This window comes from Camelina sativa, chromosome 18 (genome assembly GCF_000633955.1).
Source record: "Camelina sativa cultivar DH55 chromosome 18, Cs, whole genome shotgun sequence".
NCBI classification, from domain to species: domain Eukaryota; kingdom Viridiplantae; phylum Streptophyta; class Magnoliopsida; order Brassicales; family Brassicaceae; genus Camelina; species Camelina sativa.
Window position 1 is genome coordinate 16,604,857 of NC_025702.1, and position 23,150 is coordinate 16,628,006.

Below are 23,150 nucleotides of genomic sequence, written 5' to 3' on the forward strand. Positions count from 1 at the left end.
ACCGGGAAATTAGGAGTTCCTTCGATGATCCCGATGCCAGTTTATGGGAATCACGTTGGTATGATGCAAGGACAATATCATCAGTATCGTGACCATGGAAATGAATCAAACCAGTATATGATGCAGCAGCAGAATAGGTTTGGAACCATGGTTACCTCTCCTTCTGTTGGTGGTGGTGGTGACGTGAATGACAAGTAATTAGGTGAGCTTGTTTTCGTACTGCTTCTTTTTTTAAGTAAAGTTAGAATTTTTACACTATTTGAGGACTGTGTTATATAACCTCTGTCTATAATGGCTATTGTGCCCTTGTTCCTTAATTTGATGATTAAATCCTAATTTCAAAGGTTGTTTCTCGAGGATTACGTTACAAACACAGATTTGATGTATAACACACTCTTCAGAGTGGAACTTTGTAATCTAGTTCACTCTTCAGGTGCTGACACTGAATGTAACCTAGATTTGCTGTGAGCTTCTGGTAAGCTCGTAGAGAGATCATAAACAGATCTGTATCTAAAAATAGTCATTAGCCGTCTTGAGATACATATTCTTTTCTTTTTTTTTTGATGTTCTTTGATGTTCGTTCCTATTTACGAAGACAGTCTTATCTATGACTTTCGATATTTCTCATAGTTGTTTGGTCAAAATCCTTAGGTAGATTGATTATGTTAAGTTAACTCATCTTAGCAAGTTCTTGATCTTAATTAATTCTTGTTACAGGTTCTTGGCTTCTGGTTTCTTTTCTGATTCGCTACGTTCTCGTGAATTTTAGTTTCCCACACAAGTCCTCATTGCATTTGTATAGAAAATGATTCTAGAAAAATAGCGTTGAAGCTTGGGGTTATTGGAGAATGAAGCCTTCTATATATGAGTGAATTAGTTTCACTGTCTCCATTCTTATGAGGTAGGTAAAGCATTCTTTGCTTATCATCACTTGTAGTCTTGTTAAATCTAAGACATCCCATCAAGTTTGTTCGGTTTGTTAATTGTTATCTGTCTTTGGATAATGAAGATAGCATCAGACAAGACCCTCATGTTTCCTCACTTTGAGAAATACCTCTTTGATTTATTATCATTTTACTCCTTCTTAAAGAAAAATATCTTTTGATTGTGTTGGAGGGTCATGGTCAGTGGTCACACACTAATAAACTCCAAGTCATATAACCATAAGGATGAAAGTGACATTTCAACAATAAGCTAATGTTTTGTGTTTTTTTTTTTTTTTTACTCTCTCTTTGGCCAAAATGGGTTAGTAGTGTCAGCTATATAATTTTCATTTTTGGATGTAGATAAATAAAATATATTAAAGATATATAAATCTGCATTATAGATGAGAGAATCCATAGAATATTTCTGTGACCAATATGGAGTCCCGTTAGAAGATCACTTTTCAATTTCACCCATCTTTTTGTTTCACTCAGTGGATGTTTCATGTTTGTGTTTCATTCAATGGATGTTTGTGTTCATACCATATTCTAACATTATGTTATGACTTTTATGTATGTCGGTCACTCGTGTTCTTTTTTTCAAAGCGTCACGAATTTTTAATTGATTCAGCGCATAGATTCCTTCTATTAAGAATCCAAGTTGATAGATAGAATCTCCACCCATATACTGCTTCGTCCGACAAATTTGTTTCTTCAATGGAGGCTTTTTAGCCATTTGTTCTCAGTAATAGTTATGGGTGAAATCACTATGTACGTAATTACTACAGTTTCCTAACCGAAGTTTACTAACGCAAGTTGTATGAAGACCTAACAGAATTTTGGAAGCTGAGAGGTCTTCCCTTCAGAACTCTTACCTCCTTCCACCATTAGCAAGCTCAGCAGCTTTGGCAAAGAACATGATTTTCACGATAGAACAACCGAATTTAACATTCCTTGAATCTTCCCTGACAAGTCTTTGTGGATCTTAGAGCAGAAACCAAACTGACCCCGAGCTGTTTGGTATGATGACAAAGCGAAAATATTTGAAGAAACTAAAAGAGTTCAAGTAACTTTAATAGAGAAGCGGCAAGCTCTTCATCTGTTTGAGTGTCTCTAATTGCAGAAGCTCTTATTTATACAACTGCTAAAAACTGCACTTTAAAAAGTTAAAATTAAAATACCATTCCGTTGATGCCATTTTACTTCATAATACTAAACAAATCTCTGCTGGTAATATCTTGACTTTGAAGTTTGAACAGAGACTACATGGAATTCTTCGTTTTCAAGGAATTGACAAAGTCTTCTAATGATGAGCTCCACGAGGAACCTCCACTTCTGACAGAGGCTTCAAGCTTTTCTTTCAAGTCAATGGCTCTCTTCCTCATTTCTGCTCCTTCTTCATCCACAATCAACCTCTCCACAGCTCTCTCCACAGCTCCTTTATCCAGCTCACCCTCTAATTGAACCCCAATTCTCCAAACTCTCTCTAAGTACCTCGCATTAACTTTCTGATCGCCCGTATAAGGCCTACAAATCATTGGAACTCCTTCCCCGATGCTCTCTAGCGTAGAGTTCCATCCACAGTGACTCCAAAACGCTCCTACGGCAGGATGTCTGAGAACTTCCATCTGTGGTGCCCATTTCACAATGTAACCCCTTTCTGAAACCAACTTATTGAATTCCTCTGGTAAGGATTCTGTCCATTCCGAGCCGGGAACAGAACCTGGTCGGATCACCCATAAGAAAGGTTGATTGCTGTTACTTAATCCCCAAGCCATCTCCAAAACGTCTTTGGTTTGCATTAGAGCCAAGCTTCCCAAGCTTATGTATATCACTGAGCCTAGTTTCTGCTTGTCCAACCATTCAATGCAGCTCCTGTCCTCTTCTAGTAAACTAGAAGACGCTGAAGCTGCAATGTGAAGTGGGCCTATAGGATACACTGGAACTTGTAGTTTTCGTTGCAACTGTGCCAAAGAGGAGCTCTCTAGACAGCTTGCTGAGTTGATGATAACAGCAGAAGCTGTTCTAATGTTGACAGTCTCACAGTAAACCTTGAGTACACTCTCCAATGGTCCAAATGCTGAAGTTGGTAGGTCCTTGTACCTTAGAGGATCCAACCCTGGAAATACCTTGTCTGACACTTCAGGATCTACCAAAGTAAACAGCATGCATTTAGATTGGTTTGTCTGAATGGGATTTGTGGATCAAAAAAAATCTTGAGTACCTTTCATGTCGAGCAAGAACGACTCTGCGTTGACGCTAGCCAAAACAGAGCGACAGACAAAAGCAGTAGCACTTGTCGTGCTGAAGAGGGCACTGGGAAGTTGAAACTCCTTAACTGCAGCTTGAGAGAAGTACATGTACTCATCGTAGACGACACAAGCAATATCATTACCTTGTTCCTCCAGTAGTTGACCTATACATTGCTTGAAGCTTCCCTCACAGATTTGATTGAGCTTGACCAAAAACATGTATGGTCCTAGGTTTTTGAGATCAGACTCAGTTAAGCTACCCGGGATGGTGAGGAAATGGAAATCAGAAAAGTCTTTGGAAGAGCTAACTCGGTTAAATTGTGTGAGAACAACAGTGATTGAGAGTCCCTTGGAGTAAAGAGCTTTCCCAAGTTGCATAATCGGAGTTACATGACCTTGAGCTGGGACAGGAACCAACACTATCCTTCTCTTAACTCGTACTTCTTCCATAGTTTATCTCTTTTGTCTTGTCTCTCTCTCTCTCTCTCTTTTTCTTTCTCAACGTATGAATGGAAAAAAATATCAAAGAGACATAATGATGCTTAAATGCTTTAAACCAGATCTGATGTGATCTTTTATAGACACGTGATATATGATATGTGTTAACCGTTACATTGGTCTCATCGACATATTGTTTTTATCCCTAAGTGGAAAAATTCTGAGGTTGGGGAAAGCTCTTAGCATTGTGTGAAAGGAGAAGCAAAAGAAGAAGCACGTGGAGTTAACAAAATGGACAAAGAACCTCGAAGATAAAAATGACAAAATTGGTCACCATCTCTAAGGATAGATACTAGATATTATTATAGGTGAACTGCCCCATTTAAGTCTTCCTTTTGTCATTTTCTATATTGATTTTATGTCTAAGTTAGTCTATCTCTATCCTTTTCTTTATTTATTTCACCTCTTTCTTGATAGTTTTATTGTGTTAGTTTTAGCATAGAAATTTCATGTCTGAACATAAAAAAGCTGCCGGCCGATCGAGTAGCCGTAAATCTTGGAGTGTGGATCGATGTGTTAGCATCTGTTTAAAAGCATTAAAAGCATTATCATTCTAGAAAGTATGTACAAAGGCCAGATATCTCCAGGGCACAGTGTCGGGTTTGTGACCATCAAAACAGATACCAAAGTGGCCCCCGATTGGAGTCAGTTGATCTGTTTGGTATGGTGAAAAAAATGAAAATAACTGAAGTAACTTATAAGGGTTTCTAGTGAGTAAATTTGGTCGCAGAAACTGTAATGCACAAGCACAAGGTCTTATCTCTTATCCTGCTGTTTTGGGAGTGTAACTCAAAACAATGCTTCTCAGCTTCTGTCTCCAAATGCAGAAGAAATTCTTCTATTTAGAGACAACTGTCAAAAATCACACTGAAAAAATATTACACTTCCATTTTTATTCATTTGAGTCATAATGTTAAATGAATATCTTATGATACACTGTTGGCTTTGGACAGGGACTATCTCATCTTCACGGCGTTGTCAAGGAATTGACAAAATCGTCCAATGAGCTACATGAGGAACCTCCACTTCTGGCAGAGGCTTCAAGCTTATCTTTCAAGGCAATGGCTCTCTTTCTCATATCTGCCCCTTCCGCATCCACAGTCAACCTCTTCACAGAGCTCTCCACAACTCTTTTATCCAGTTCTCCCTCCAATAGAACCCCGATTCTCCAAACACTCTCTATGTACCTCGCGTTAACTCTCTGATCGCCGGTAAAAGGCCTACAGATCATCGGAACTCCCTCCCCGATGCTCTCTAGCGTCGAGTTCCATCCACAATGACTCCAAAAACCTCCTACTGCAGGATGTCTGAGAACTTCCATCTGTGGTGCCCATTTCACAATGTAACCCCTTTCTGAAACCAACTTATTGAATTCCTCTGGTAAGGATTCTGTCCATTCCGAGCCGGGAACAGAACCTGGTCGGATCACCCATAAGAAAGGTTGATTGCTGTTACTCAATCCCCAAGCCATCTCCAACATGTCTTTGGTTTGCATTAGAGCCAAGCTTCCCAAGCTTATGTAAATCACTGAGCTTGGTTTCTGCTTGTCCAACCATTCAATGCAGCTCCTGTCCTCTTCTAGTAAACTAGAAGACGCTGACGCTGCAATGTGAACTGGGCCAATAGGATACACTGGAACTTGTAGTTTTCGTTGCAACTGTGCCAAAGACGAGCTCTCTAGACAGCTTGCTGAGTTGATGATAACAGCAGAAGATGTTTGAATGTTTACAGCATTACAGTAGAGCTTGATAATACTCTCTAATGGCCCAAATGCTGAAGTAGGCAAGTCCTTGTATCTTAGAGGATCCAACCCTGGAAAAACTTTGTCTCGCGTTTCAGGATCTGCAGAGAGAACAGCATTTGTATTGGTGTATCTAACTAAATGGGCATTTGAATTGAGATACAAAAGCTAGAATCTTGAGTACCTTTCATGTCGAGCAAGAAGGACTCTGCATTGACTTTAGACAAAACAGAGCGGCAGACAAAGGCAGTAGCACTTGTCGTGCTGAAGACGACACTAGGAATTTGAAACGCCATAGCTGCAGCTTGGGAAAAGTACATGTACTCATCGTAGACGATACAAGCAATATCATCATCACCTTGTTTCTGCAATAGTTGACTTATACAGTGCTTGAAGCTTTCCTCGCAGAGTTGATTGAGTTTGAGCATAAACGGGAGTGCTCCAAGGCTTTTGAGATCAGAGTCGGTTAAGCTATCTGGGAGGGTGAGGAAATGAAAATCAGAGAAGTCTTTGGAAGAGCTAACTCGATTACACTGTGTCTGAACAACAGTTATGGAGAATCCCTTGGAGTAAAGAGCTTTCCCAAGTTGCATAATCGGAGTTACATGACCTTGAGCTGGAACTGGAACTAACACTATCCTTCTCTTCTGCACTTGCTTTTCCTCCATTTTTTTCATCTCCTCTTTAGGACTGGAAGAAGCTCAAAGAGATGGTTATGTTTGGTCAGAATCTCACCAGATCGGATCTGACCTGTTCTTTGGTCTCCAATATTTTATGTTTATCTCTAAATGGAATATTCAGATTTGATGATTTGGGGTAATAAAAAAAACAAAAAAAAAAACAGAAAAATTCAGATTCAAAGTCAGAAGAAATCAAAGTTTCATTTTGTCTTTGTCCAATAAGATATATACTGATAAATAAATAAAAGACAACTGGCTACAACTGTGAATTTGACAAGACAAACCTCATAATAAAAGTTAAATGTGATTACCTTGTTCGGCTTGATTTTGATGCTCCAAGCCTCCAACATTTTACCTCGAGGCGCATGTGTCCTGGTTTACCATCCATTGCCGTTCGTTCAACCGCTCTATAGTTAGCAACCTCACCTGTTACCACATCATCTCAACATTCAAAACTTATGTAAAAGATTGCATTTGCCGCCTTAAGCTTCTCATGCGGTTCTGTTCCATCTTTTGACTTTCCAAAACCACCTTTTGAGTCTCCAATGGTAGACATTCTGCAATATCGTTCGGTGTAAAGAATCCATCCCCTTTCGTGTAAAATGCAAACTCAACGAAGAGATGCAACCACTCATCCGCCATGCCCTACAACTCTGATTCTTCACCACATAGCATTCTTTCCGATCATTATCATCAGACAAACCATTCGGGTAATTCACCTATGTACCATTCATCTCGGGCCTCATTATCCCACTCATGATCCTCTTTCGCCCCTTTGTTACGTTCCACATTGCACAAAAACTACTCCCACTATAATTGCACACGTCTCAAAAGTGGGTAGAGAATATTCTGATGGATTCACCACCGCAAATGTAATGAACAACTTGGGGAACCAACGAGGCAACGATCTGCTCACAGACTCAAAGTTGTAGTCAGTACCATTCTGAAAATTGTAACAATAAAGACCAAGTATGCTACAGAGGCCGTTGTCATCAGATGTTCTCCAATATTCCGGCTTTAAGTTCTCACCATCCAAAACAGAACTTTCGAAATCAGGATCATGTGAGATACATAATTTATCAATATCCCAAACACCACTGTTATCATGTAACTCCTTGGATTGCTTTCGCACCTCATCACAGAATCGGGCAAACTCAAGATTATCGCTATTTACTATACCTTATGTGGGCGGTGCTTCATTCCCAATTTCATCGTCCTCGATTCCCTTCATATCCCCAAATTTGTTAGTTCGTCACTCCCTACTCTCAGTTTTGATGATTATAACCAAAATGAGCATTAGGATCAAACAGCTTCTACCCAGCTGCTGCCTAGAAACCTTCTAAACCTCTTCCTCTTAATCATCTTCTTCATTCTGACAACACTTTCCCAGTTACCAGCATTGGCATACAAACTGGACAGAAGCAAGCCATTCCCTGAGTTCTCAGGTTCGAGCTCTGCTAAGTGCTTTGCTGCAATCCTTGCAAGCTCCATGTTCCCGTGATTTCTACACGCACCTAACAAAGCACCCCACACAAACAAATCCGGCTCCATTTGCATAGCCTTGATCATCTCATAGGCCTCAACAAGCTTCCCTGCTCGGCCGAGAAGATCCACCATACAAGCATAATGCTCCAATCTCGGGTCGATTCTGTACTTGTTTTGCATTGAATGGAACAATTTTTTCCCAAGATCAGTTAACCCCGCGTGGCTGCAGGCTGTGAGGATGGCCGTGAATGTTAAGTGGTCTAGTTTCTCACCCGTGGCTTCCATCTGATTAAATAGCTCAACTGCTTTGTCAGAAAGCCCGTGATTTGCGTAGCAGAAGATCATCGAGTTGAAAGTAACAGTTGTCTTCTTTGGCGTCTTGTGAAACAAGATCATTGCTTCTGATATGTTACCACATTTGCCATACATATCGAGCAAAGCACTTCTAACGAAACCGTGATCTTCTAGTCCAGTGACTACCGAGTAGCCATGAATCTCCTTGCCGTGCTTCATATTTGAAAGTGTGGTACAAGCAGGCAAAAGAGTTGTGATCGTAGCTGAGTTTGGATAAAACCCATGAGTTAACATCTGTTTAAAAGCATCAAAAGCTTTCTCATTCTGAAAATTATGTACAAGGCCTGATATTATGGAAGTCCAGGACACAACGTCGGGCTTGTGACCATCCAAACACATCATCTCAAGAATCTCAGATACTTGTTCTTCACTACCCATATGCGCAAATCCTGAAAGTATAGCATTCCAAGTGATAATATCAGGTTTTATTCCTACTCGTTTCATATCTTTCACCAAGTTCAACGCTTTATCTGATTGACTGTTGTTAGCATAACCAGAGATCATAGCATTAAACACAACCAAATCTTGTTCACCCAAATCATCAAACACCTTCCTCGCATTATCTACCTCCCCATACTTCGAATACATATCAATAAGCGAGCTAACTATAAAAGCATCAGATTCAAACGAACACTTCAGCACAAGACAATGTATCATCTTCCCAAATTCTTGATCAAGCACATTGCGACTAGCTTTAAGAAGACTAGGAACGATGAAAGCGTCAAGCTTTAAACCTTCTGTATTCATTTCTCTGAATAAATCCAAAGCCTCCTGATAAAACCCATTTCGAGCACAAGCCCCAATCATGACAACCCATCCACTAATATCTCTCTTGGGTATTTCATCGAACACCTTCCGTGCATCTGCTACTTTCCCACATTCAACATAAAAAGTCACAAGCTTCGCTGCAGTTTTCACCAACCGAGCAATCCCAGATGTCACAAGATGAGCATGAAGCACTCTTCCTCCAGAAAGCAGTCGATCTCGACCGTTGTTTTCGATTAGTTCGACATAAGAACCGATCGACAATAACCGAAAAGATCGAGGTATTACTGATAACTTGATCATGGATGAATGAGAATCAAAGCTTCAAAATTTCTCATAAACCGCATCATTGATGTAAAGATTTCAGTAAGTGAAGTATGAAAAAGCTCCAAATTTTATCGGACAGAGAGAACGAAGAAGAAGTAAGAACAGAGTTAACGATTATACCAGATTAAACGGTACGAACCGGAATAAGGTTACGATTAAGAAGAAATAACCGGAAATTGGAAGATCGGTTAACGAATAACCGGATTTGATTGTCCAGAAAAGGGTGAATTCGATCGAATGAAGCAGAGAGAATTATGTATGCAGCAGCAACATCTTCGATTCTGTCTCCAACACCACAAAGTTTCTTCCTTTCTCATCATCTTCCTCCAATTTCATTCCTTTACCGGTTAAATTTTCTGGGTTTTCCTGTAACAAAGTGCTGCTGCTATGGTGGAGACATTGGTCTCTCTTCGTTTTATAAACAACGGAGTGGTATTCAAAGACGGAGAAGTCGAATCATCGTCCCTAGAGCTAGAGTCTCTCCATACGAGATTCTTGGTGTGTCTCAGTCTGCGACTCCTCAAGATATAAAGAGGGCTTACCGTAAACTTGCTCTCAAGTATCACCCAGATGTTAATAAAGAGGTACCTTTTTTACGGTTTCTATTTCATTGGAATTAATTCATGTTTTGTAAAATTTACGGAACTATGTATGGCTGCTTAGATGTTTTTGTATGTAGAATCAAATTCTTGAAATTGGAACTATGTATGGATGTTTCAATGCTTACACGTTTGTCCTATATATATACAAATTCATGGAATTGGGACTTTGTATGGTGCTTTCATGTGTATGTGTGTCTTTTGTAGACCTACTTGAAGTTAGTTGATGGACTTATATTACTTAGTCTTTATCCTTTGTGGAAGAAAAGTATAGTTCATCCTCTGGGTGATTTTGGTGTTATAGGCAAATGCGCAAGAGAAGTTTTTGAAAATAAAGCATGCATACACTACCCTGATAAACTCTGACTCACGGCGGAAGTACGGATCAGAGAGTAGTCGTGCTTCATACTCGACGGGCCAAACAAGTCGAAAAAGTGACAGACAAGTCGAGGAAGATTTCTATGGACTTGGTAAAAACCCTAACCCCCTGAAAGCATCATATATTTGTAATTGAATCACAATCATATCAGGATCATTTTGTGTAAAATCGGAACTGACTCTTTGAAGCTTAATGCTAAACTATGGCTTGACATCATTTAGAGAAGAGAATTTTTGTATGAGCACAGTGTAGAAGCATTGAGAAAGTGTTTCCAACACCAATACTAAATAGGATTTGTGAGAATGTTCAGTGTTTGATAAATTATTGTGAATGCTAGGCTCCTTTTAGTGACTGTGGTTAGAAGTGTGGTGCGGTGCTCTCTCTAATGTGTTGTCATCTTTTGGGGGATTAGGTTGATTGAGGTCAGTGTGATCTTATGCATAACATACTTTACTATGCAGGTGAATTCGTGAGGGATGTTCAAATAACAGTCGGTAGAGTCAACCTGTGAAATCTATCTTCTTTCTGTCATAAGATTGTTTTTTTTTGCACAGAACATTGTGTATTGTAGTTAGTCACTCATTTAGAGGCTCACACTTCTTGTGGTATTGGCAGGCGATTTCTTCAAAGATCTTCAAGAAGAGTATAATAATTGGGAAGCTAGTGCATCCTCACAAGGAAAACCAAAAAGTCTTTGGGAAGAACTAGGGGTAAGCCCGATAATATCAAAATACTGATAACCAGGAGTCGTTGATGAGTTTCACATATGAGCTTAAACTTGAAATTTTCATGAATTAATCTGCTTGTTTCTTCAATAGACTTTGTTACTAAAATCCGTGTTCAAAACCTTATTGTTTATATGGTAGTAAGCGTCAATACAAAAAAATCCATAGAACAAACAGAGTCTATACTAACCTGTTTCCTCTGATTTGGTTTTACTTATTTCGAAAACAATATCAATATCAGTCTAAACTGATATTGTTTTCCGCTGGGAAGTCTGTTCGTCCATCGAGGAATTTACAGAATCGGTTCTGATGATTAAGAACTAAAACCGTTTTTAGCTCCTTTTGAGTCTCATGTTTCTTTTTCTTTTCTCTCAGGAAATTGGGGAAGAATTTGTGGAGTTTCTTGAGAAAGAACTTAACATAAGTGACGAAGACAATGAAGAATCAAGCAAAAACGGACAAAGATTTGATTTTGAAGAAGGCTCATCCACTGAGAAATCGTCAGGGAACAATAATAGCACAAAGAACAGTATAGAAGACAATATTGATGAGATCGAAGCAACTCTTGCTCAATTGAAGAAAGATCTTGGCTTGCAATAATCCCAAATAGTTTTCTTAGTTGGTGGTTTGATACTCTGATGTTTCTTTCTATCAGTGAAAGATTTTTTTCCCTACATGTTGTATAACAAAAGTATATTAATTAGTATATATTTTTTGAAAGCAAGTATATCTCCTAGTATATTATTTCATGAATGCAAATTATTTCATTCATGCACATTATTACGGTTTGGTAAACAAGCTCACGCCTTTGTCGCCATCTCTTGCGTAGGTCTCCTCCTGGAAGCAACATTGCCTGCGGCCATCTTGGACACAATTCATAATCCACCTGTATTAGTTTTTCTCTAACTAGTTAATACTGGTTCTAGTTCTAGATTCATGTTTTCAGTAATGCTGTCTTAAATATGCCTAAAATTCTTGGTTTTATGGTTGATTACTCAACTCTTGTAATAAAATTTGTGATTAATGATGGTGAACTATAGCCAAAATTTCAGTTCAAACAAAATCAACACAGCATTGCCACAACCGTGAATCTCTTGGCTCATAATCCGGTTTTAGTGAAACCTATGGTTTGACTTAAACAAGTATCCAAATCTCGGTATAACAGATATTGGTGAACCGGCAATCAGGAGTTGACATTATGACTACAAATAAACAAGACTAGGGTATACAAAAACATGTGCAGCTAGGAATCAAAAGCTTGTTGGTGGATTCGATCATTCAACTGGAGGTTTACTTAACCATATATACTCTTATTGGGGGAACAAAATGAGAAGATGAGATCCATATCAAACATATAGGAAATAATCGGATCAACAAAGTAGAATTTGCACTGTTCAAGAGTTGTGAAAACAGAAGAGAAAAGGAAACGAGAAATTGACAGTGTCTACAATTCTCTCTTTTCATGTTATTCGAACAGGTTTGAAAGCCGAGGCACTCACAGTAGTTTCCATCAGAACACTTGGCCTCCTCAGCCTCTAACAATTCGCGACAGTAGATCACCTGAGATTTGAAAACAGATCATGAACAAACGTAGAGAATAGTATCCAGAGAAATCACTGAGATTCTTGTAATTACAAGAGTCTGATTCAAACACACTTAGTTAATCTGATCTGAATGAAGTGGGAAAAATCGAGTATGGCTCATAATGCATCAAGTATTACCATATCTACAGAACTAAAATGGCTCAAGAAACAGATGCAGACAAATCGAACATTACACATTGAGATTTTAGATAAATGCAAGTCAAAATATTTCATTTCATACAACATTATAGGTATAGGTCTATTGGACAAAACCAGATACCAAATCATGAATTACGATTGATGAAAATTACAAACATACCAAACAAATTCTCAGAAATTTGAACGAAATGAAAATATTTTCATATGATTCAATCAACAGATGCAGAGAACCAATACAAAACGTAAAATATAATTGAAACATCGAAAAATCTAAAGACATTACCGCCTGTGTTGTTGGACAAACTTGGAGTTCTTGGCGTCTTCCTCTGCAAATGAATCAAAACACATTTACATAAATTAGGGTTTCTACAACAAAGTGATCCAACAATCAAAACCGAGACACAATAACACATCAATATATCCGATCCGATTCTATAAATACCGATCGATTAGAGATTAGCTCTTTCATATGTATAGAAGATCGGTCAGATCTGAAGAGACATACCAGTGAATCCAGCCGTGAGCTTGGTGATGAGGACGCCGGTGACGGCGAATCCAGTGAGAAACGGCCAACAACGTTTCCATTCCCTCTTGAAGAACACTGGCCACGGATCAAACAACCTCATCTCTCTTTCTCTCTTTAGTCTTCTCTCAAAGTTTGGTTTCTGGTGAGTCGGGACTGCTTCGCGTAGACAGAGATGAAAGTGACGACAGATGATGACTGATAGGTTGATTTGATAATGGATCCGTGAATTCATTTTGTATAAGGGGCCCAAAAAATCCATCTCTGGCCCAAAACTATTATTTTTTTGCATCCTTTGTAAAAGGATCTTTTGTGTATAATCCTGCATAATCTCGAATGTTATCAGTTCGGGTACGTAGACCAAATAATATAATGCAAGCAAAAGTTCCTAGATTCATGGCGATATAGAACAGCATATAAGTTATCATGCTCGCATATCCACCATTTGAGTCTCAAAAATATATTGACCGTTATATTTTATATACCGGTCAGTATAAAATATACTGACCGTTAAAAAAAAAAAATATATATATATATATATATATACTGACCGTTGCGTTTGAAACGCGCACTACTGCGACTGCGTTTCCAGCACTCCAAAATCGTCAATCGCGTTCTCAAATCGCCGATGATAAGGTCTCATCGTAATCGCCGTCCTTCTCGCTGCGGAAGATTTCTCTGCCGTATATGGCCGATTTATCGCCGGAGATTCGCCACATTCGTCCTCCTTACAGTAGCTATTGGGCCGTTCGACGCCGGCTGAAAGAGATGGGTCTCTCAAAATTCTCTCAGAGTCATGGCCGGAAGAGGTGATTCTAAGTTTATGATATGACTGAAAAATTGCAACTTTATTTAAATGGGTTCTGATTTTGGATGTATCTGATAATGGCGTCTTTGTTACTGGAATTTGTTTGTTCATGTGTTGTCTCAACTTCACTTTAGATATAATAATAATCAGCATTGATAATTGTGAATCCTCTGCTTTGTAATTCGAAGCTGTTCTTGTCGATGAAGACGCCAAAATATGCTTTCAATACAAGTCAATGACCACTTAAATGTCAAATCTTTTGCTCTCTCTCTCTCTCTTTGTGTAATTTTTTTTATCTAATGCGCTAAAGAGTGATGACTGCAAAACCTGTGATTGACACATTCTCTTGAATACACACAAGTTGCCTATTTTCTGACCAAGAAACTGTAGTTAGATGTATTCTTAAGGCCAATTCCCTAACCAAGTTCGTAATCGTGAAGTTGCAATAGAAAAATCATTTACTCATTCGTTTCATTGACTTTTTTTTTTCTTTTTTGAAAATTTCAAAACTCAGGACATCTTGCCATGTTGTCAGAGGCTAAGGCTTGGCTTGTTTCTTGGGTTTACTCTATTTATACGCTGTTTCACTCAAACTCTGGCATTAGTAATGTTTTGATATCTAAAAGCTATGGATATGGATATGAATAGTCCTTGTTGGCCTTTGCTGCTTCTATTAGGAGCTTTTGCCATTATTCGTAGTGTTGGAGCTCAGGATCAACTAGGTATCCACACATCTTACTGGTTTATATGTATATATGCATCTACTTCTCCTTAATGTTTCGAGTCTCAGTCATGTCTGTACCTGATCTTGCTTTTGATTTTCTTCACTCTCTTACCAGGGTTTATCAGTTTGGATTGTGGGTTACCTGTGAGTGAACCGTCTTCTTATATTGAGTCAGTAACCGGACTACGGTTTTCTTCTGATGCTGAATTCATCCAAACTGGTAAAAGTAGTAAAATCCAGGCCAGTATGGAGAATGACTACCTGAAGCCGTACACGAGGCTGAGATATTTTCCAGATGAGAGAAGGAACTGCTATAGCCTGAGTGTTGACAAGGGTAGGAAATATTTGATCAGGGCTGGTTTCATTTATGGGAATTACGACGGCCTTAACTCCGACCCGATATTTGATCTGCATCTAGGACCTAATTTGTGGGCAACTATAGATTTGCAAAAGTTTGTGAATGGTACAATAGAGGAGATCCTTCACACTCCAACATCAAACTCATTGCAGGTTTGTCTTGTTAAGAATGGGACAACTACACCCTTGATCTCAGCATTGGAATTACGGCCATTGGGAAATAATTCTTCTTATCAGACAGAGTCAGGTTCTCTGAATCTTCTTGTTCGGATGTATCTCAACAAGACAGATGGCTTTCTACGGTAAGTGTTTTTTTATTTAACTGTGGTGGAGTCTATATTCCTATGTATACTTTGTTTTTAACATTCCTTTTCTTGTCCAAGGCTAATACAACCTTTGCTCAACTTAGGTATCCGGACGATATTTATGATCGCAGATGGCATAATTACTTTTTAACGGGGTGGACCCAAATTTCCACCACTCTTCAAGTGAGCAATGACAACAGTAATTATAATCCACCAAAAAAGGCTTTTGTAACGGCTGCCACACCTTCCAATGCTAGCGCGCCATTGACAATCAGTTGGACATCTGATAGTCCTGCTGACCAGTATTACTTGTACAGCCACTTCGCTGAGATACAAGATTAACAGAGTAACGCTACCAGGGAATTTGACATATTTATGGGATGGAGTTGTTGTTACCGAAGCTTTCATCCCTGCAAAGTTAGTGACAGATACTATCTATAATACTTCTCCGGAGACGTGCAAAGAAGGAAAATGCAGTTACCAGCTAATAAAAACGTCAAGATCTACTCTGCCTCCTCTACTTAACGCTCTTGAGATCTACACAGTTATCCAATTTCCACAATCGGAAACAAATGAAAATGACGGTATGTTACTAATCTTCATTGTTTAGCAGATAAGGTCTGTTTCAAAAACTAAAATTTCACCTGTCATTCCTCACATCATTGAACTTCACACCAGTGGTTGCTGTTAAAAATATCGAAGCTGCCTATGGATTGACTAGAATCAGGTGGCAAGGAGATCCTTGCGTTCCTCAAAAGTATGTGTGGGACGGGTTGAACTGTAGCAACACAGATATCTCTATACCTCCACGAATAACTTCCTTGTAAGTCGTATGATGACACACACACACACACATACACTTTTCTCTTCAAGATACGTTACTGACAATGCTTTGAATCACTAGAAACTTGTCTTCAAGTGGATTAACTGGAACCATAGCGGCCGCTATTCAAAACCTTACACAGCTAGAAAAACTGTAAGTATGTCCGGTGTATGTAGTGGTATATTTTCAATGGGAGTAAACCTATCGACCTTTAATAAAGGTCCTTTATTTTGGGAATAACATTTTAGGGACTTGTCAAATAACACACTGACTGGAGTGATACCAGAATTTCTAGCCCAGATGAAATCGTTGGTGATCATGTAAGTTGCTCAGTATATCTTCTTTTACTTTACATTCCATTTTTGGTCATGTGTCTTTATGCATGAAGATTGCTCTTCTTTATCAGAAATTTAAGCGGCAACGATCTTAATGGTTCCCTTCCTCAAGCTCTTCAAAGAAATGGACTAGAGTTACTGTAAGAACTAAGAAACTTCCAACATACTCTTTAAAATTCCGCAGTTATTATCCACAGCCCTTTTGTGAACTAATGTGTTTAACAACACCCTTCTTCTTGCAGAGTTGAAGGAAACCCAAGGCTTTGTCTCTCTGGCTCCTGCACAGAAAACTCCAAGCGGAAATTTCCTGTGGTAATTGTTGCATCAGTTGCATCTGTGGCCACAATCGTTGCTGTGTTGGTTCTTATTTTTGTTCTCAATCAGAAAAAGCCCTCTACTGCGGAAGGTAATTTGCAGGAGATCTCTCATCAAATCAAGGAACTAAAAAAAATTGATGAAAAATAGTTTCTTCTTACATACCTTACTTTTTTTCTTTCTCTATAGCCCTACAACCTCCACTGAGTACGCCAACGGTGAATGATTTATATGATAATTCATCTGAGCAATCAATCGGGACGAAAAAGAGAAGGTTTACTTATTCAGAGGTTATGAAAATGACGAATAATTTCCAAAGAGTTGTAGGGGAAGGAGGATTTGGTGTCGTGTGTCATGGTACCCTGAATGGTTCCAAACAGGTAGCTGTTAAAGTCCTGTCTCAATCATCAAGTCAAGGCTATAGGCATTTTAAGGCAGAGGTATGGAGAATCTTCTAAATAACTTATGATCATCTCAAGCATCACAACCTTACGTTTATCTCTTGTTTTTATTTCTCATGAATGATTAGGTCGATCTTCTTCTAAGAGTTCACCATACAAATTTGGTGAGCCTCGTTGGATATTGCGATGAAGGAGATCACTTGGCTCTTATCTACGAGTTTATGCCTAATGGAGACTTAAGAGAACATCTATCCGGTAACCTTATAGTTCTTCATGATTTGAGTACCTAGACTATATTTATAATGTTTAAGGTTCAGAAGGATCTAAAGGATCCTATATACAGGAAAGCGAGGTGGGTCATTTATCAACTGGGGCAATCGGCTACGAATAGCTCTAGAGACTGCACTAGGTTCGTACTAAGCTTATCCCATAAAGTATAGCTTAGGATGACTTTCCTTATGGTGGATTAAGAAATAATAACTTCTTTGAATAGGATTGGAATATTTACATTCTGGATGCATACCACCAATTGTACATAGAGATATAAAAACTACAAACATATTGTTGGACGACCAGTTAAAGGCTAAGCTTGCCGATTTCGGACTTTCAAGATCTTTCCCTGTTGGAGGTGAAACACATATTTCAACTGTGGTTGCTGGGACTCCTGGATACCTTGATCCTGAGTAAGTATCGTTAATTACCATTACAATGTGCTGAAAGTGAGTTGTTATTTTGCTCTTAATATTTTGGTTAGAGAGTATAACCATGTGGTTCTTTGCCGTGCAGATATTACCAGACAACTCGACTGGGTGAGAAGAGCGATGTGTACAGCTTTGGAATTGTGTTGTTGGAGATGATCACAAACCAACCCGTGATTGACCAATCCCGTGAAAAATCTCACATATCACACTGGGTTGGGTTTGAGCTTAACCGAGGAGATATTACTAAGATCATGGATCCAAACTTGCACAGGGATTACGACTCTCGTTCAGTATGGAGAGTTCTTGAACTGGCAATGTCGTGTGCAAATCCTTCTTCTGTGAACCGACCAAACATGTCCCAAGTTGCTAATGAACTGAAAGAATGTCTTGTGTCTGAAAATGCAAGAGGAAATATGAAAATGGACCTTCAGAGATCCCCTGAAGTGAGCATGAGCTATGATACTGAGATGTTTCCCAGGGCAAGATAGTATGTGCTGCAAGTAACACAGCCATGCCAGATGATTAGTTGGGGTTATTGGACTAGGCACGTCCGTGTAACATATGTAACACGAAGCAGTCATTTTTGCTTTGATCATCGAATCAGTGGATAGGCATGGGCTCTCAGCGTTCTACTGAGGTGACTAGTGAGCTTGAACTCTGGCGATGTTGCTTATGGCAAGATGGATTAATTGCGATTTCTAATTTTTCTTTCGTGGTGATTTTTTAAAAGTTTTGAATTGTATGCTACTATTTCTGTATAATATAACGACTTGTAAAATTTCCAAAAAAGTTCAACAATTTCTCATTGACCTACGTCTCTTTGGATATAATCAGAGTTGAAGTTGATTATTACTACTCTTTGCTTTTAAGAGAAGTTTATTGAATTTTTTCTTTTTGTCTATGATTGTGCGCTGGAAGTTGTTCTTGTGAATGTAAGATGTCAAAGGCTGTGGTGTTTCAGTCTACTTGCTCTCTCTCAGCATTCTTTACCCTGTTATTGATTTGATAGGTTCCTTTCGAATTACTTATTTTCTGACCAAGAAACTAAAAAATGTTGGTTGTGTTGTCAATGACCCTAAACCAAGTTGGTTAGTGTGATGTACTACTTTTTCCTCTTAATTCTTTATTCCTTCCATTGTGATAATAGAAAACACATTGACTCATTCGTTTCACTGACTTTGTTTTGGCCCAATCAGACGTCTTCTCACGTTGCCAGAGTTTGTCATCGAAAAGACTTTCTTTCCACTTCCATTCTTGTTTATATATATATGCACCAAGTCACTCACACAACTTGGGGCGTTGTGCTTGAAAAAGTAAGTCATTATGGAGAATTCTTGTTGTTTTTTGCTGGTGTTGTTGGGATCTTTCGCCATTTCTCATCTTGTTCAAGCTCAGGATCAACTAGGTACGTTTATATATTACATACAACTTATGTTTTATCCATCTTTTACCATTACTAAATTAACTCTTACATGTCTCTCTCTCTCTCTCACCAGGATTCATCAGTTTGGATTGCGGGCTACCTGATACTGAACTGTCTCCTTATACCGAGGGATCAACCGGATTAAGGTTCTCATCAGATGCAAAGTTCATCAAGACTGGTCAAATTGGTAAAATCAATACAACTCTTGAGTTTCTTGAGCCACACAAGACGATGAGATATTTTCCGGAAGGGAAGCGGAACTGCTATAATTTGAACGTTGAGAAGGACAGGAGATATTTGATCAGGGCCACATTCATATACGGAAACTACGACGGCCTTAAAACTAACCCGCAGTTTGAACTGCATCTAGGTCCTAATCTGTGGACGCCAATAGATTTGGTAAAATCTTCGAGTGGCACATTTGTTGAGCTCCTTCACGTTTCAACATCAAACTCGTTGCAGATATGTCTTGTAAAGAATGGGACGACCACACCGCTAATATCTGCCTTGGAACTACGGCCGCTGCACAACGATGCTTATGTCACAAAGTCCGGTTCCTTGAAGCTCTTCACTCGTAATTATTTCCACGGGAAAACTGGATCTATACGGTTAGTTAGTCAACGTTAACATAATTAAATTACCTCTTTCTGTTTTTTTGTTTGCTCTGTTTTGTTCTCTGTTCTCAACTAAGAGGAAAGATTGTAACATTTCATATCTATGATATAATGTAAACCATTTTTTTCTTTGTAGGTACCCAACTGATATCTATGATCGTCGATGGGGTGCATTTACGATCTCGTATTGGATCCAGCTTTCGACTAGCCTCCTTGTCGACAATAGAAACGATTATTTTCCACCGAAAGATACACTCGAAGAGGCTGCCACGCCTAGAAATTCAAGTGCGCCATTGAGGTTTGTTTGGCGTTCGGATAATCCTAAAGAGCAGTTTTACGTGTACAGTCACTTCGCTGAGTTGCAAGATTTAGGTAGCAATGATACCAGGGAATTTGACTTGTTCTGGGATGGGAATAATTTTGGCGACAATATCATTCCTCCAAAGCTTAAGTTACTTACTTGGCCTACAATAAACCCAATGACTTGCACTGGAGGGAAGTGCATTTTCGAGTTGGTAAAAACTGTAAATTCAACACTTCCTCCTATACTTAACGCTGTTGAAGTTTTCACAGTTGTCGAGTTTCCACAAGCGGGAACAAATGAAAGTGACGGTACGTTAACTTTAAGCTTTAATTTATAGTGTTATGCATTTTAAGCTCCATTTACAGTTGAAAAAAACATATCATAGGCTAATTTTGATGACATCATTCAACTTTGTTGTATTAGTGCTTGCTATAACAAATATCGAAGCAACATACGGATTGAGTAGAATTAGCTGGCAAGGAGATCCATGCGTCCCTCAAGAGTATGTATGGGACGGTTTGAACTGTTGCAGCATTAATATGTCTACACCACCAAGAATCACTTCTTTGTAAGTCGTAACATCACACACACACACACGCATAAACTTTTCAAAACTGTGTTGGTAATCATGTTTTGGACGTATCATCCAGAAACTTGTCTTCAAGCGGGTTAAATGGAACGATAGCAGCTGGCCTTCAAAATCTAACGCAGTTAGTTAAACTGTAAGTATTTGCATTGCTAATTGAAGTTATAAAAGTGTGTCACGTCTATGGAAACAAGTTGGATGACCTACCCCTTTCTTTTGGTACAAACATTAGGGACTTGTCGTATAATAATTTGACTGGAGGGGTACCGGAGTTTCTAGGCAACATGAAATCGTTGCGGTTCATGTAAGTTTCGTAACCTATATTTCTAATGCTAATCAAATTCCACCATGGACCATGTTCATGTATATATATCAAGATTGATCCTTTTTATGCAGAAACCTAAGAGGAAACGATCTTAATGGTTCAATACCTCAATCTCTTCGAAGGAAAGGGCTAGAATTATTGTATGTAACTTCCCACAATTTTTCCAACCTGCTCTTAAATCCACAACCCTTTTGGTGCATTTAGTGTCCTGAAACAACACATGTCTTCTTGCAGGATTAAAGGAAATCCTAAGCTTTTCCCCTCTGTTTCGCCTACAAAACCACCTAATAACATCAAGGAATTTCCAATGGCGATTGTTGTATCAGTTGTTTCTGTGGCCATCATCATTGTTATATTGATCATTTTTCTTGTACTCAGAAATAAAAAACCATTGACTACGGAAGGTAAATTTTAGGAGACCTCTCATCAAATTAAAGAGATATATATAGAAAAATGTTATGAGTATACTTTCTTTACCCTACAGCTCTACAAACACCAAGGAGCCCAACAAAGAGAAGGTTTACTTACTCAGAGGTTGTGGAAATGACGAACAACTTGGAAACAGTATTAGGAAAAGGTGGATTCGGTATCGTCTGCCACGGTATTCTAAATGGTTCTGAACATGTAGCTGTTAAAGTGCTCTCTCAATCATCAACTCAAGGCTATAAGCAATTCAAGGCAGAGGTATAGTATGCATAATGCATATCTTTTTAATATTTTAATGGTTTATCTTTATCATCAGAAGCTAGCATATGTATTTTGTGGTTTTTTTTCCGATGGATGGATAGGTTGATCTTCTTTTGAGAGTTCACCATACGAATTTGGTAAGCCTCGTCGGATACTGCGATGATGGAGATCACTTGGCTCTCATCTACGAGTTTCTGCCCAATGGAGATTTAAGACAACATCTATCTGGTAAACTTAAAAAAGTGGCGTTTTCTATTGGTTTAATTTTACTCTGTTTATTAGCATTAAGGTTCAAGATGATGATATAAAGATCTAATATGTACCAGGAAAAGACACCAAGCCAATTATCAGCTGGCGCAATAGGCTAAGAATAGCTTTGGAGGCTGCACTAGGTTAGTACTAATTACCTAAACATATGTAACTAATATGACTGCCCTTCAAGTGGATTAAAATAGGACAAATACTTTGAATATAGGATTGGAATATTTACATTCTGGATGCACACCACCGATGGTTCATAGAGATGTCAAAACTACAAACATATTGTTGGACGAGCAGTTCAAAGCCAAGCTTGCTGATTTTGGGATGTCGAGATCTTTTCCAGTTGGAGGTGAATCTCATGTTTCGACAATGGTTGTTGGTACTCTTGGATACCTTGATCCTGAGTAAGTATTATTAATTACTAATTAGTTACCATTACAAATTCATGTTTTGATTCGTCAATGGTTGAAGGGTATAATAACTTAATCATGTTCTTGACTTGGTAGATATTACCATACAAGTCGGTTGAGTGAGAAGAGCGACGTGTACAGCTTCGGGATAGTGTTATTAGAAATGATCACAAACCAATCAGTGATTGACCAAACCCGCGAAAAGCCTCACATAACAGAATGGGTGAGGTTTGAGCTTAACCGAGGAGATATTACTAGGATCATGGATCCAAAACTACACGGAGATTACAACTCACGTTCTGTATGGAGAGCTATTGAGCTAGCAATGTCATGTGCGAATCAGTCTTCAGCAAGACGACCAGACATGTCTCAAGTTGTAACCGAACTAAAAGAGTGTCTTGTGTCTGAAAACTCGGGGGAAAATGCGAAGATGGAGTCTCAGAGTTCTATCAAAATGAGCATGAGCTTTGACACAGAGATGTTTCCCAGTGCAAGATAATTTGTGCTCCAAGTAACAAACCATGCTAATTGTACGTTGGGCACTTGACATGACTGTGTAAAAAGGAATATGTAAACCTGGTCATTCTTAGCTTTGATGATGATCATCTACATGTCAAGATCATATTCTCTGTTAGTGATGTTTTCATTCGTTGTATGTGTGTATTGGCCATTACTTTCACTTAAGAAAAAAAAAAAACAATAGGCCAAGCCCAATGGCTCAAAAAGAACATTAGAAACAAGTGAGATCCTTAACAAAATAGAATGGGCCAAGAAGATT

At 38.7% G+C, this 23,150-nt stretch overlaps 6 protein-coding genes, 1 long non-coding RNA gene and 1 pseudogene across 10 annotated transcripts in view; 4 read left to right on the forward strand and 4 right to left on the reverse strand.

Moving 5' to 3' along the window:
* The window catches only part of LOC104762074 (transcription factor BOA-like), a 1,678-nt gene extending 1,322 nt beyond the window's left edge, over positions 1-356 (forward strand). Inside the window, exon 2 of the mRNA XM_019239973.1 lies at positions 74-356. Within this exon, the coding sequence (XP_019095518.1) occupies positions 74-198 (125 nt within the window). The 3' untranslated portion in view covers positions 199-356. The remainder of the gene's footprint in view (positions 1-73) is intronic.
* LOC104762075 (UDP-glycosyltransferase 76E1-like) lies at positions 2,090-3,697 on the reverse strand. The gene is made up of 2 exons (XM_010485297.2): positions 3,148-3,697; positions 2,090-3,072 (listed from the first exon to the last, which is right to left on the reverse strand). The coding sequence occupies exons 1-2, from the start codon at positions 3,623-3,625 to the stop codon at positions 2,186-2,188; spliced, it is 1,365 nt and encodes a 454-aa protein (XP_010483599.1). The 5' UTR covers positions 3,626-3,697; the 3' UTR covers positions 2,090-2,185.
* On the reverse strand, positions 4,408-6,492 carry LOC104762076 (UDP-glycosyltransferase 76E2). Its single transcript, XM_010485298.2, has 3 exons — positions 6,406-6,492; positions 5,599-6,104; positions 4,408-5,515 (listed from the first exon to the last, which is right to left on the reverse strand). Exons 1-3 carry the CDS (start codon positions 6,480-6,482, stop codon positions 4,641-4,643), a joined length of 1,458 nt encoding a protein of 485 aa, XP_010483600.1. The 5' UTR covers positions 6,483-6,492; the 3' UTR covers positions 4,408-4,640.
* LOC109130435 (pentatricopeptide repeat-containing protein At5g59600) lies at positions 7,378-9,227 on the reverse strand. Its single transcript, XM_019239956.1, has one exon. The coding sequence runs from the start codon at positions 8,999-9,001 to the stop codon at positions 7,397-7,399; it is 1,605 nt and encodes a 534-aa protein (XP_019095501.1). The 5' UTR covers positions 9,002-9,227; the 3' UTR covers positions 7,378-7,396.
* On the forward strand, positions 9,251-11,472 carry LOC104762077 (dnaJ homolog subfamily B member 9-like). 2 transcript variants are annotated; one of them, XM_010485299.1, is made up of 5 exons: positions 9,251-9,609; positions 9,929-10,094; positions 10,465-10,497; positions 10,619-10,713; positions 11,104-11,472. In XM_010485299.1, the coding sequence occupies exons 1-5, from the start codon at positions 9,280-9,282 to the stop codon at positions 11,326-11,328; spliced, it is 849 nt and encodes a 282-aa protein (XP_010483601.1). In that variant the 5' UTR covers positions 9,251-9,279; the 3' UTR covers positions 11,329-11,472. The 2 variants fall into 2 exon arrangements, with proteins under 2 accessions (XP_010483601.1, XP_010483602.1); XM_010485300.1 differs by lacking the exon at positions 10,465-10,497.
* LOC104762078 lies at positions 11,998-13,198 on the reverse strand. 2 transcript variants are annotated; one of them, XR_763360.1, is made up of 3 exons: positions 12,976-13,198; positions 12,754-12,796; positions 11,998-12,288 (listed from the first exon to the last, which is right to left on the reverse strand). It is a non-coding gene; the product is annotated as an uncharacterized LOC104762078 (long non-coding RNA). The 2 variants fall into 2 exon arrangements; XR_002036430.1 differs by lacking the exon at positions 11,998-12,288 and having other exon boundaries at positions 12,750-12,796.
* LOC104762079 lies at positions 13,554-18,564 on the forward strand (annotated as a pseudogene).
* LOC104763582 (probable LRR receptor-like serine/threonine-protein kinase PAM74) lies at positions 19,086-22,871 on the forward strand. 2 transcript variants are annotated; one of them, XM_019239953.1, is made up of 13 exons: positions 19,086-19,167; positions 19,259-19,793; positions 19,936-20,411; positions 20,527-20,671; positions 20,754-20,825; positions 20,922-20,993; positions 21,086-21,154; positions 21,249-21,418; positions 21,478-21,698; positions 21,803-21,929; positions 22,028-22,093; positions 22,177-22,366; positions 22,469-22,871. In XM_019239953.1, exons 1-13 carry the CDS (start codon positions 19,086-19,088, stop codon positions 22,869-22,871), a joined length of 2,628 nt encoding a protein of 875 aa, XP_019095498.1. The 2 variants fall into 2 exon arrangements, with proteins under 2 accessions (XP_019095498.1, XP_010483604.2); XM_010485302.2 differs by lacking the exons at positions 19,086-19,167; positions 19,259-19,793; positions 19,936-20,411; ... (3 more) ...; positions 21,086-21,154; positions 21,249-21,418 and having other exon boundaries at positions 21,558-21,650.

Coding starts and splice junctions, on each gene's coding strand:
- LOC104762075 (XM_010485297.2), bottom strand. CDS start 3,625: ATGGAAGAAGTACGAGTTAAGAGAAGGATAGTGTTGGTTCCTGTCCCA. Junction 3,073..3,147: donor GTTCTTGCTCGACATGAAAG/GTACTCAAGATT, acceptor TTACTTTGGTAG/ATCCTGAAGTGTCAGACAAG.
- LOC104762076 (XM_010485298.2), bottom strand. CDS start 6,482: ATGGATGGTAAACCAGGACACATGCGCCTCGAGGTAAAATGTTGGAGG. Junction 6,105..6,405: donor TCAAAATCAAGCCGAACAAG/GTAATCACATTT, acceptor AGCTTCTTCCAG/TCCTAAAGAGGAGATGAAAA. Junction 5,516..5,598: donor CTTCTTGCTCGACATGAAAG/GTACTCAAGATT, acceptor TTCTCTCTGCAG/ATCCTGAAACGCGAGACAAA.
- LOC109130435 (XM_019239956.1), bottom strand. CDS start 9,001: ATGATCAAGTTATCAGTAATACCTCGATCTTTTCGGTTATTGTCGATC.
- LOC104762077 (XM_010485299.1), top strand. CDS start 9,280: ATGTATGCAGCAGCAACATCTTCGATTCTGTCTCCAACACCACAAAGT. Junction 9,610..9,928: donor ACCCAGATGTTAATAAAGAG/GTACCTTTTTTA, acceptor TTGGTGTTATAG/GCAAATGCGCAAGAGAAGTT. Junction 10,095..10,464: donor GGAAGATTTCTATGGACTTG/GTAAAAACCCTA, acceptor TTTACTATGCAG/GTGAATTCGTGAGGGATGTT.
- LOC104763582 (XM_019239953.1), top strand. CDS start 19,086: ATGGAGAATTCTTGTTGTTTTTTGCTGGTGTTGTTGGGATCTTTCGCC. Junction 21,930..22,027: donor TTTAAGACAACATCTATCTG/GTAAACTTAAAA, acceptor AATATGTACCAG/GAAAAGACACCAAGCCAATT. Junction 22,094..22,176: donor AGCTTTGGAGGCTGCACTAG/GTTAGTACTAAT, acceptor CTTTGAATATAG/GATTGGAATATTTACATTCT.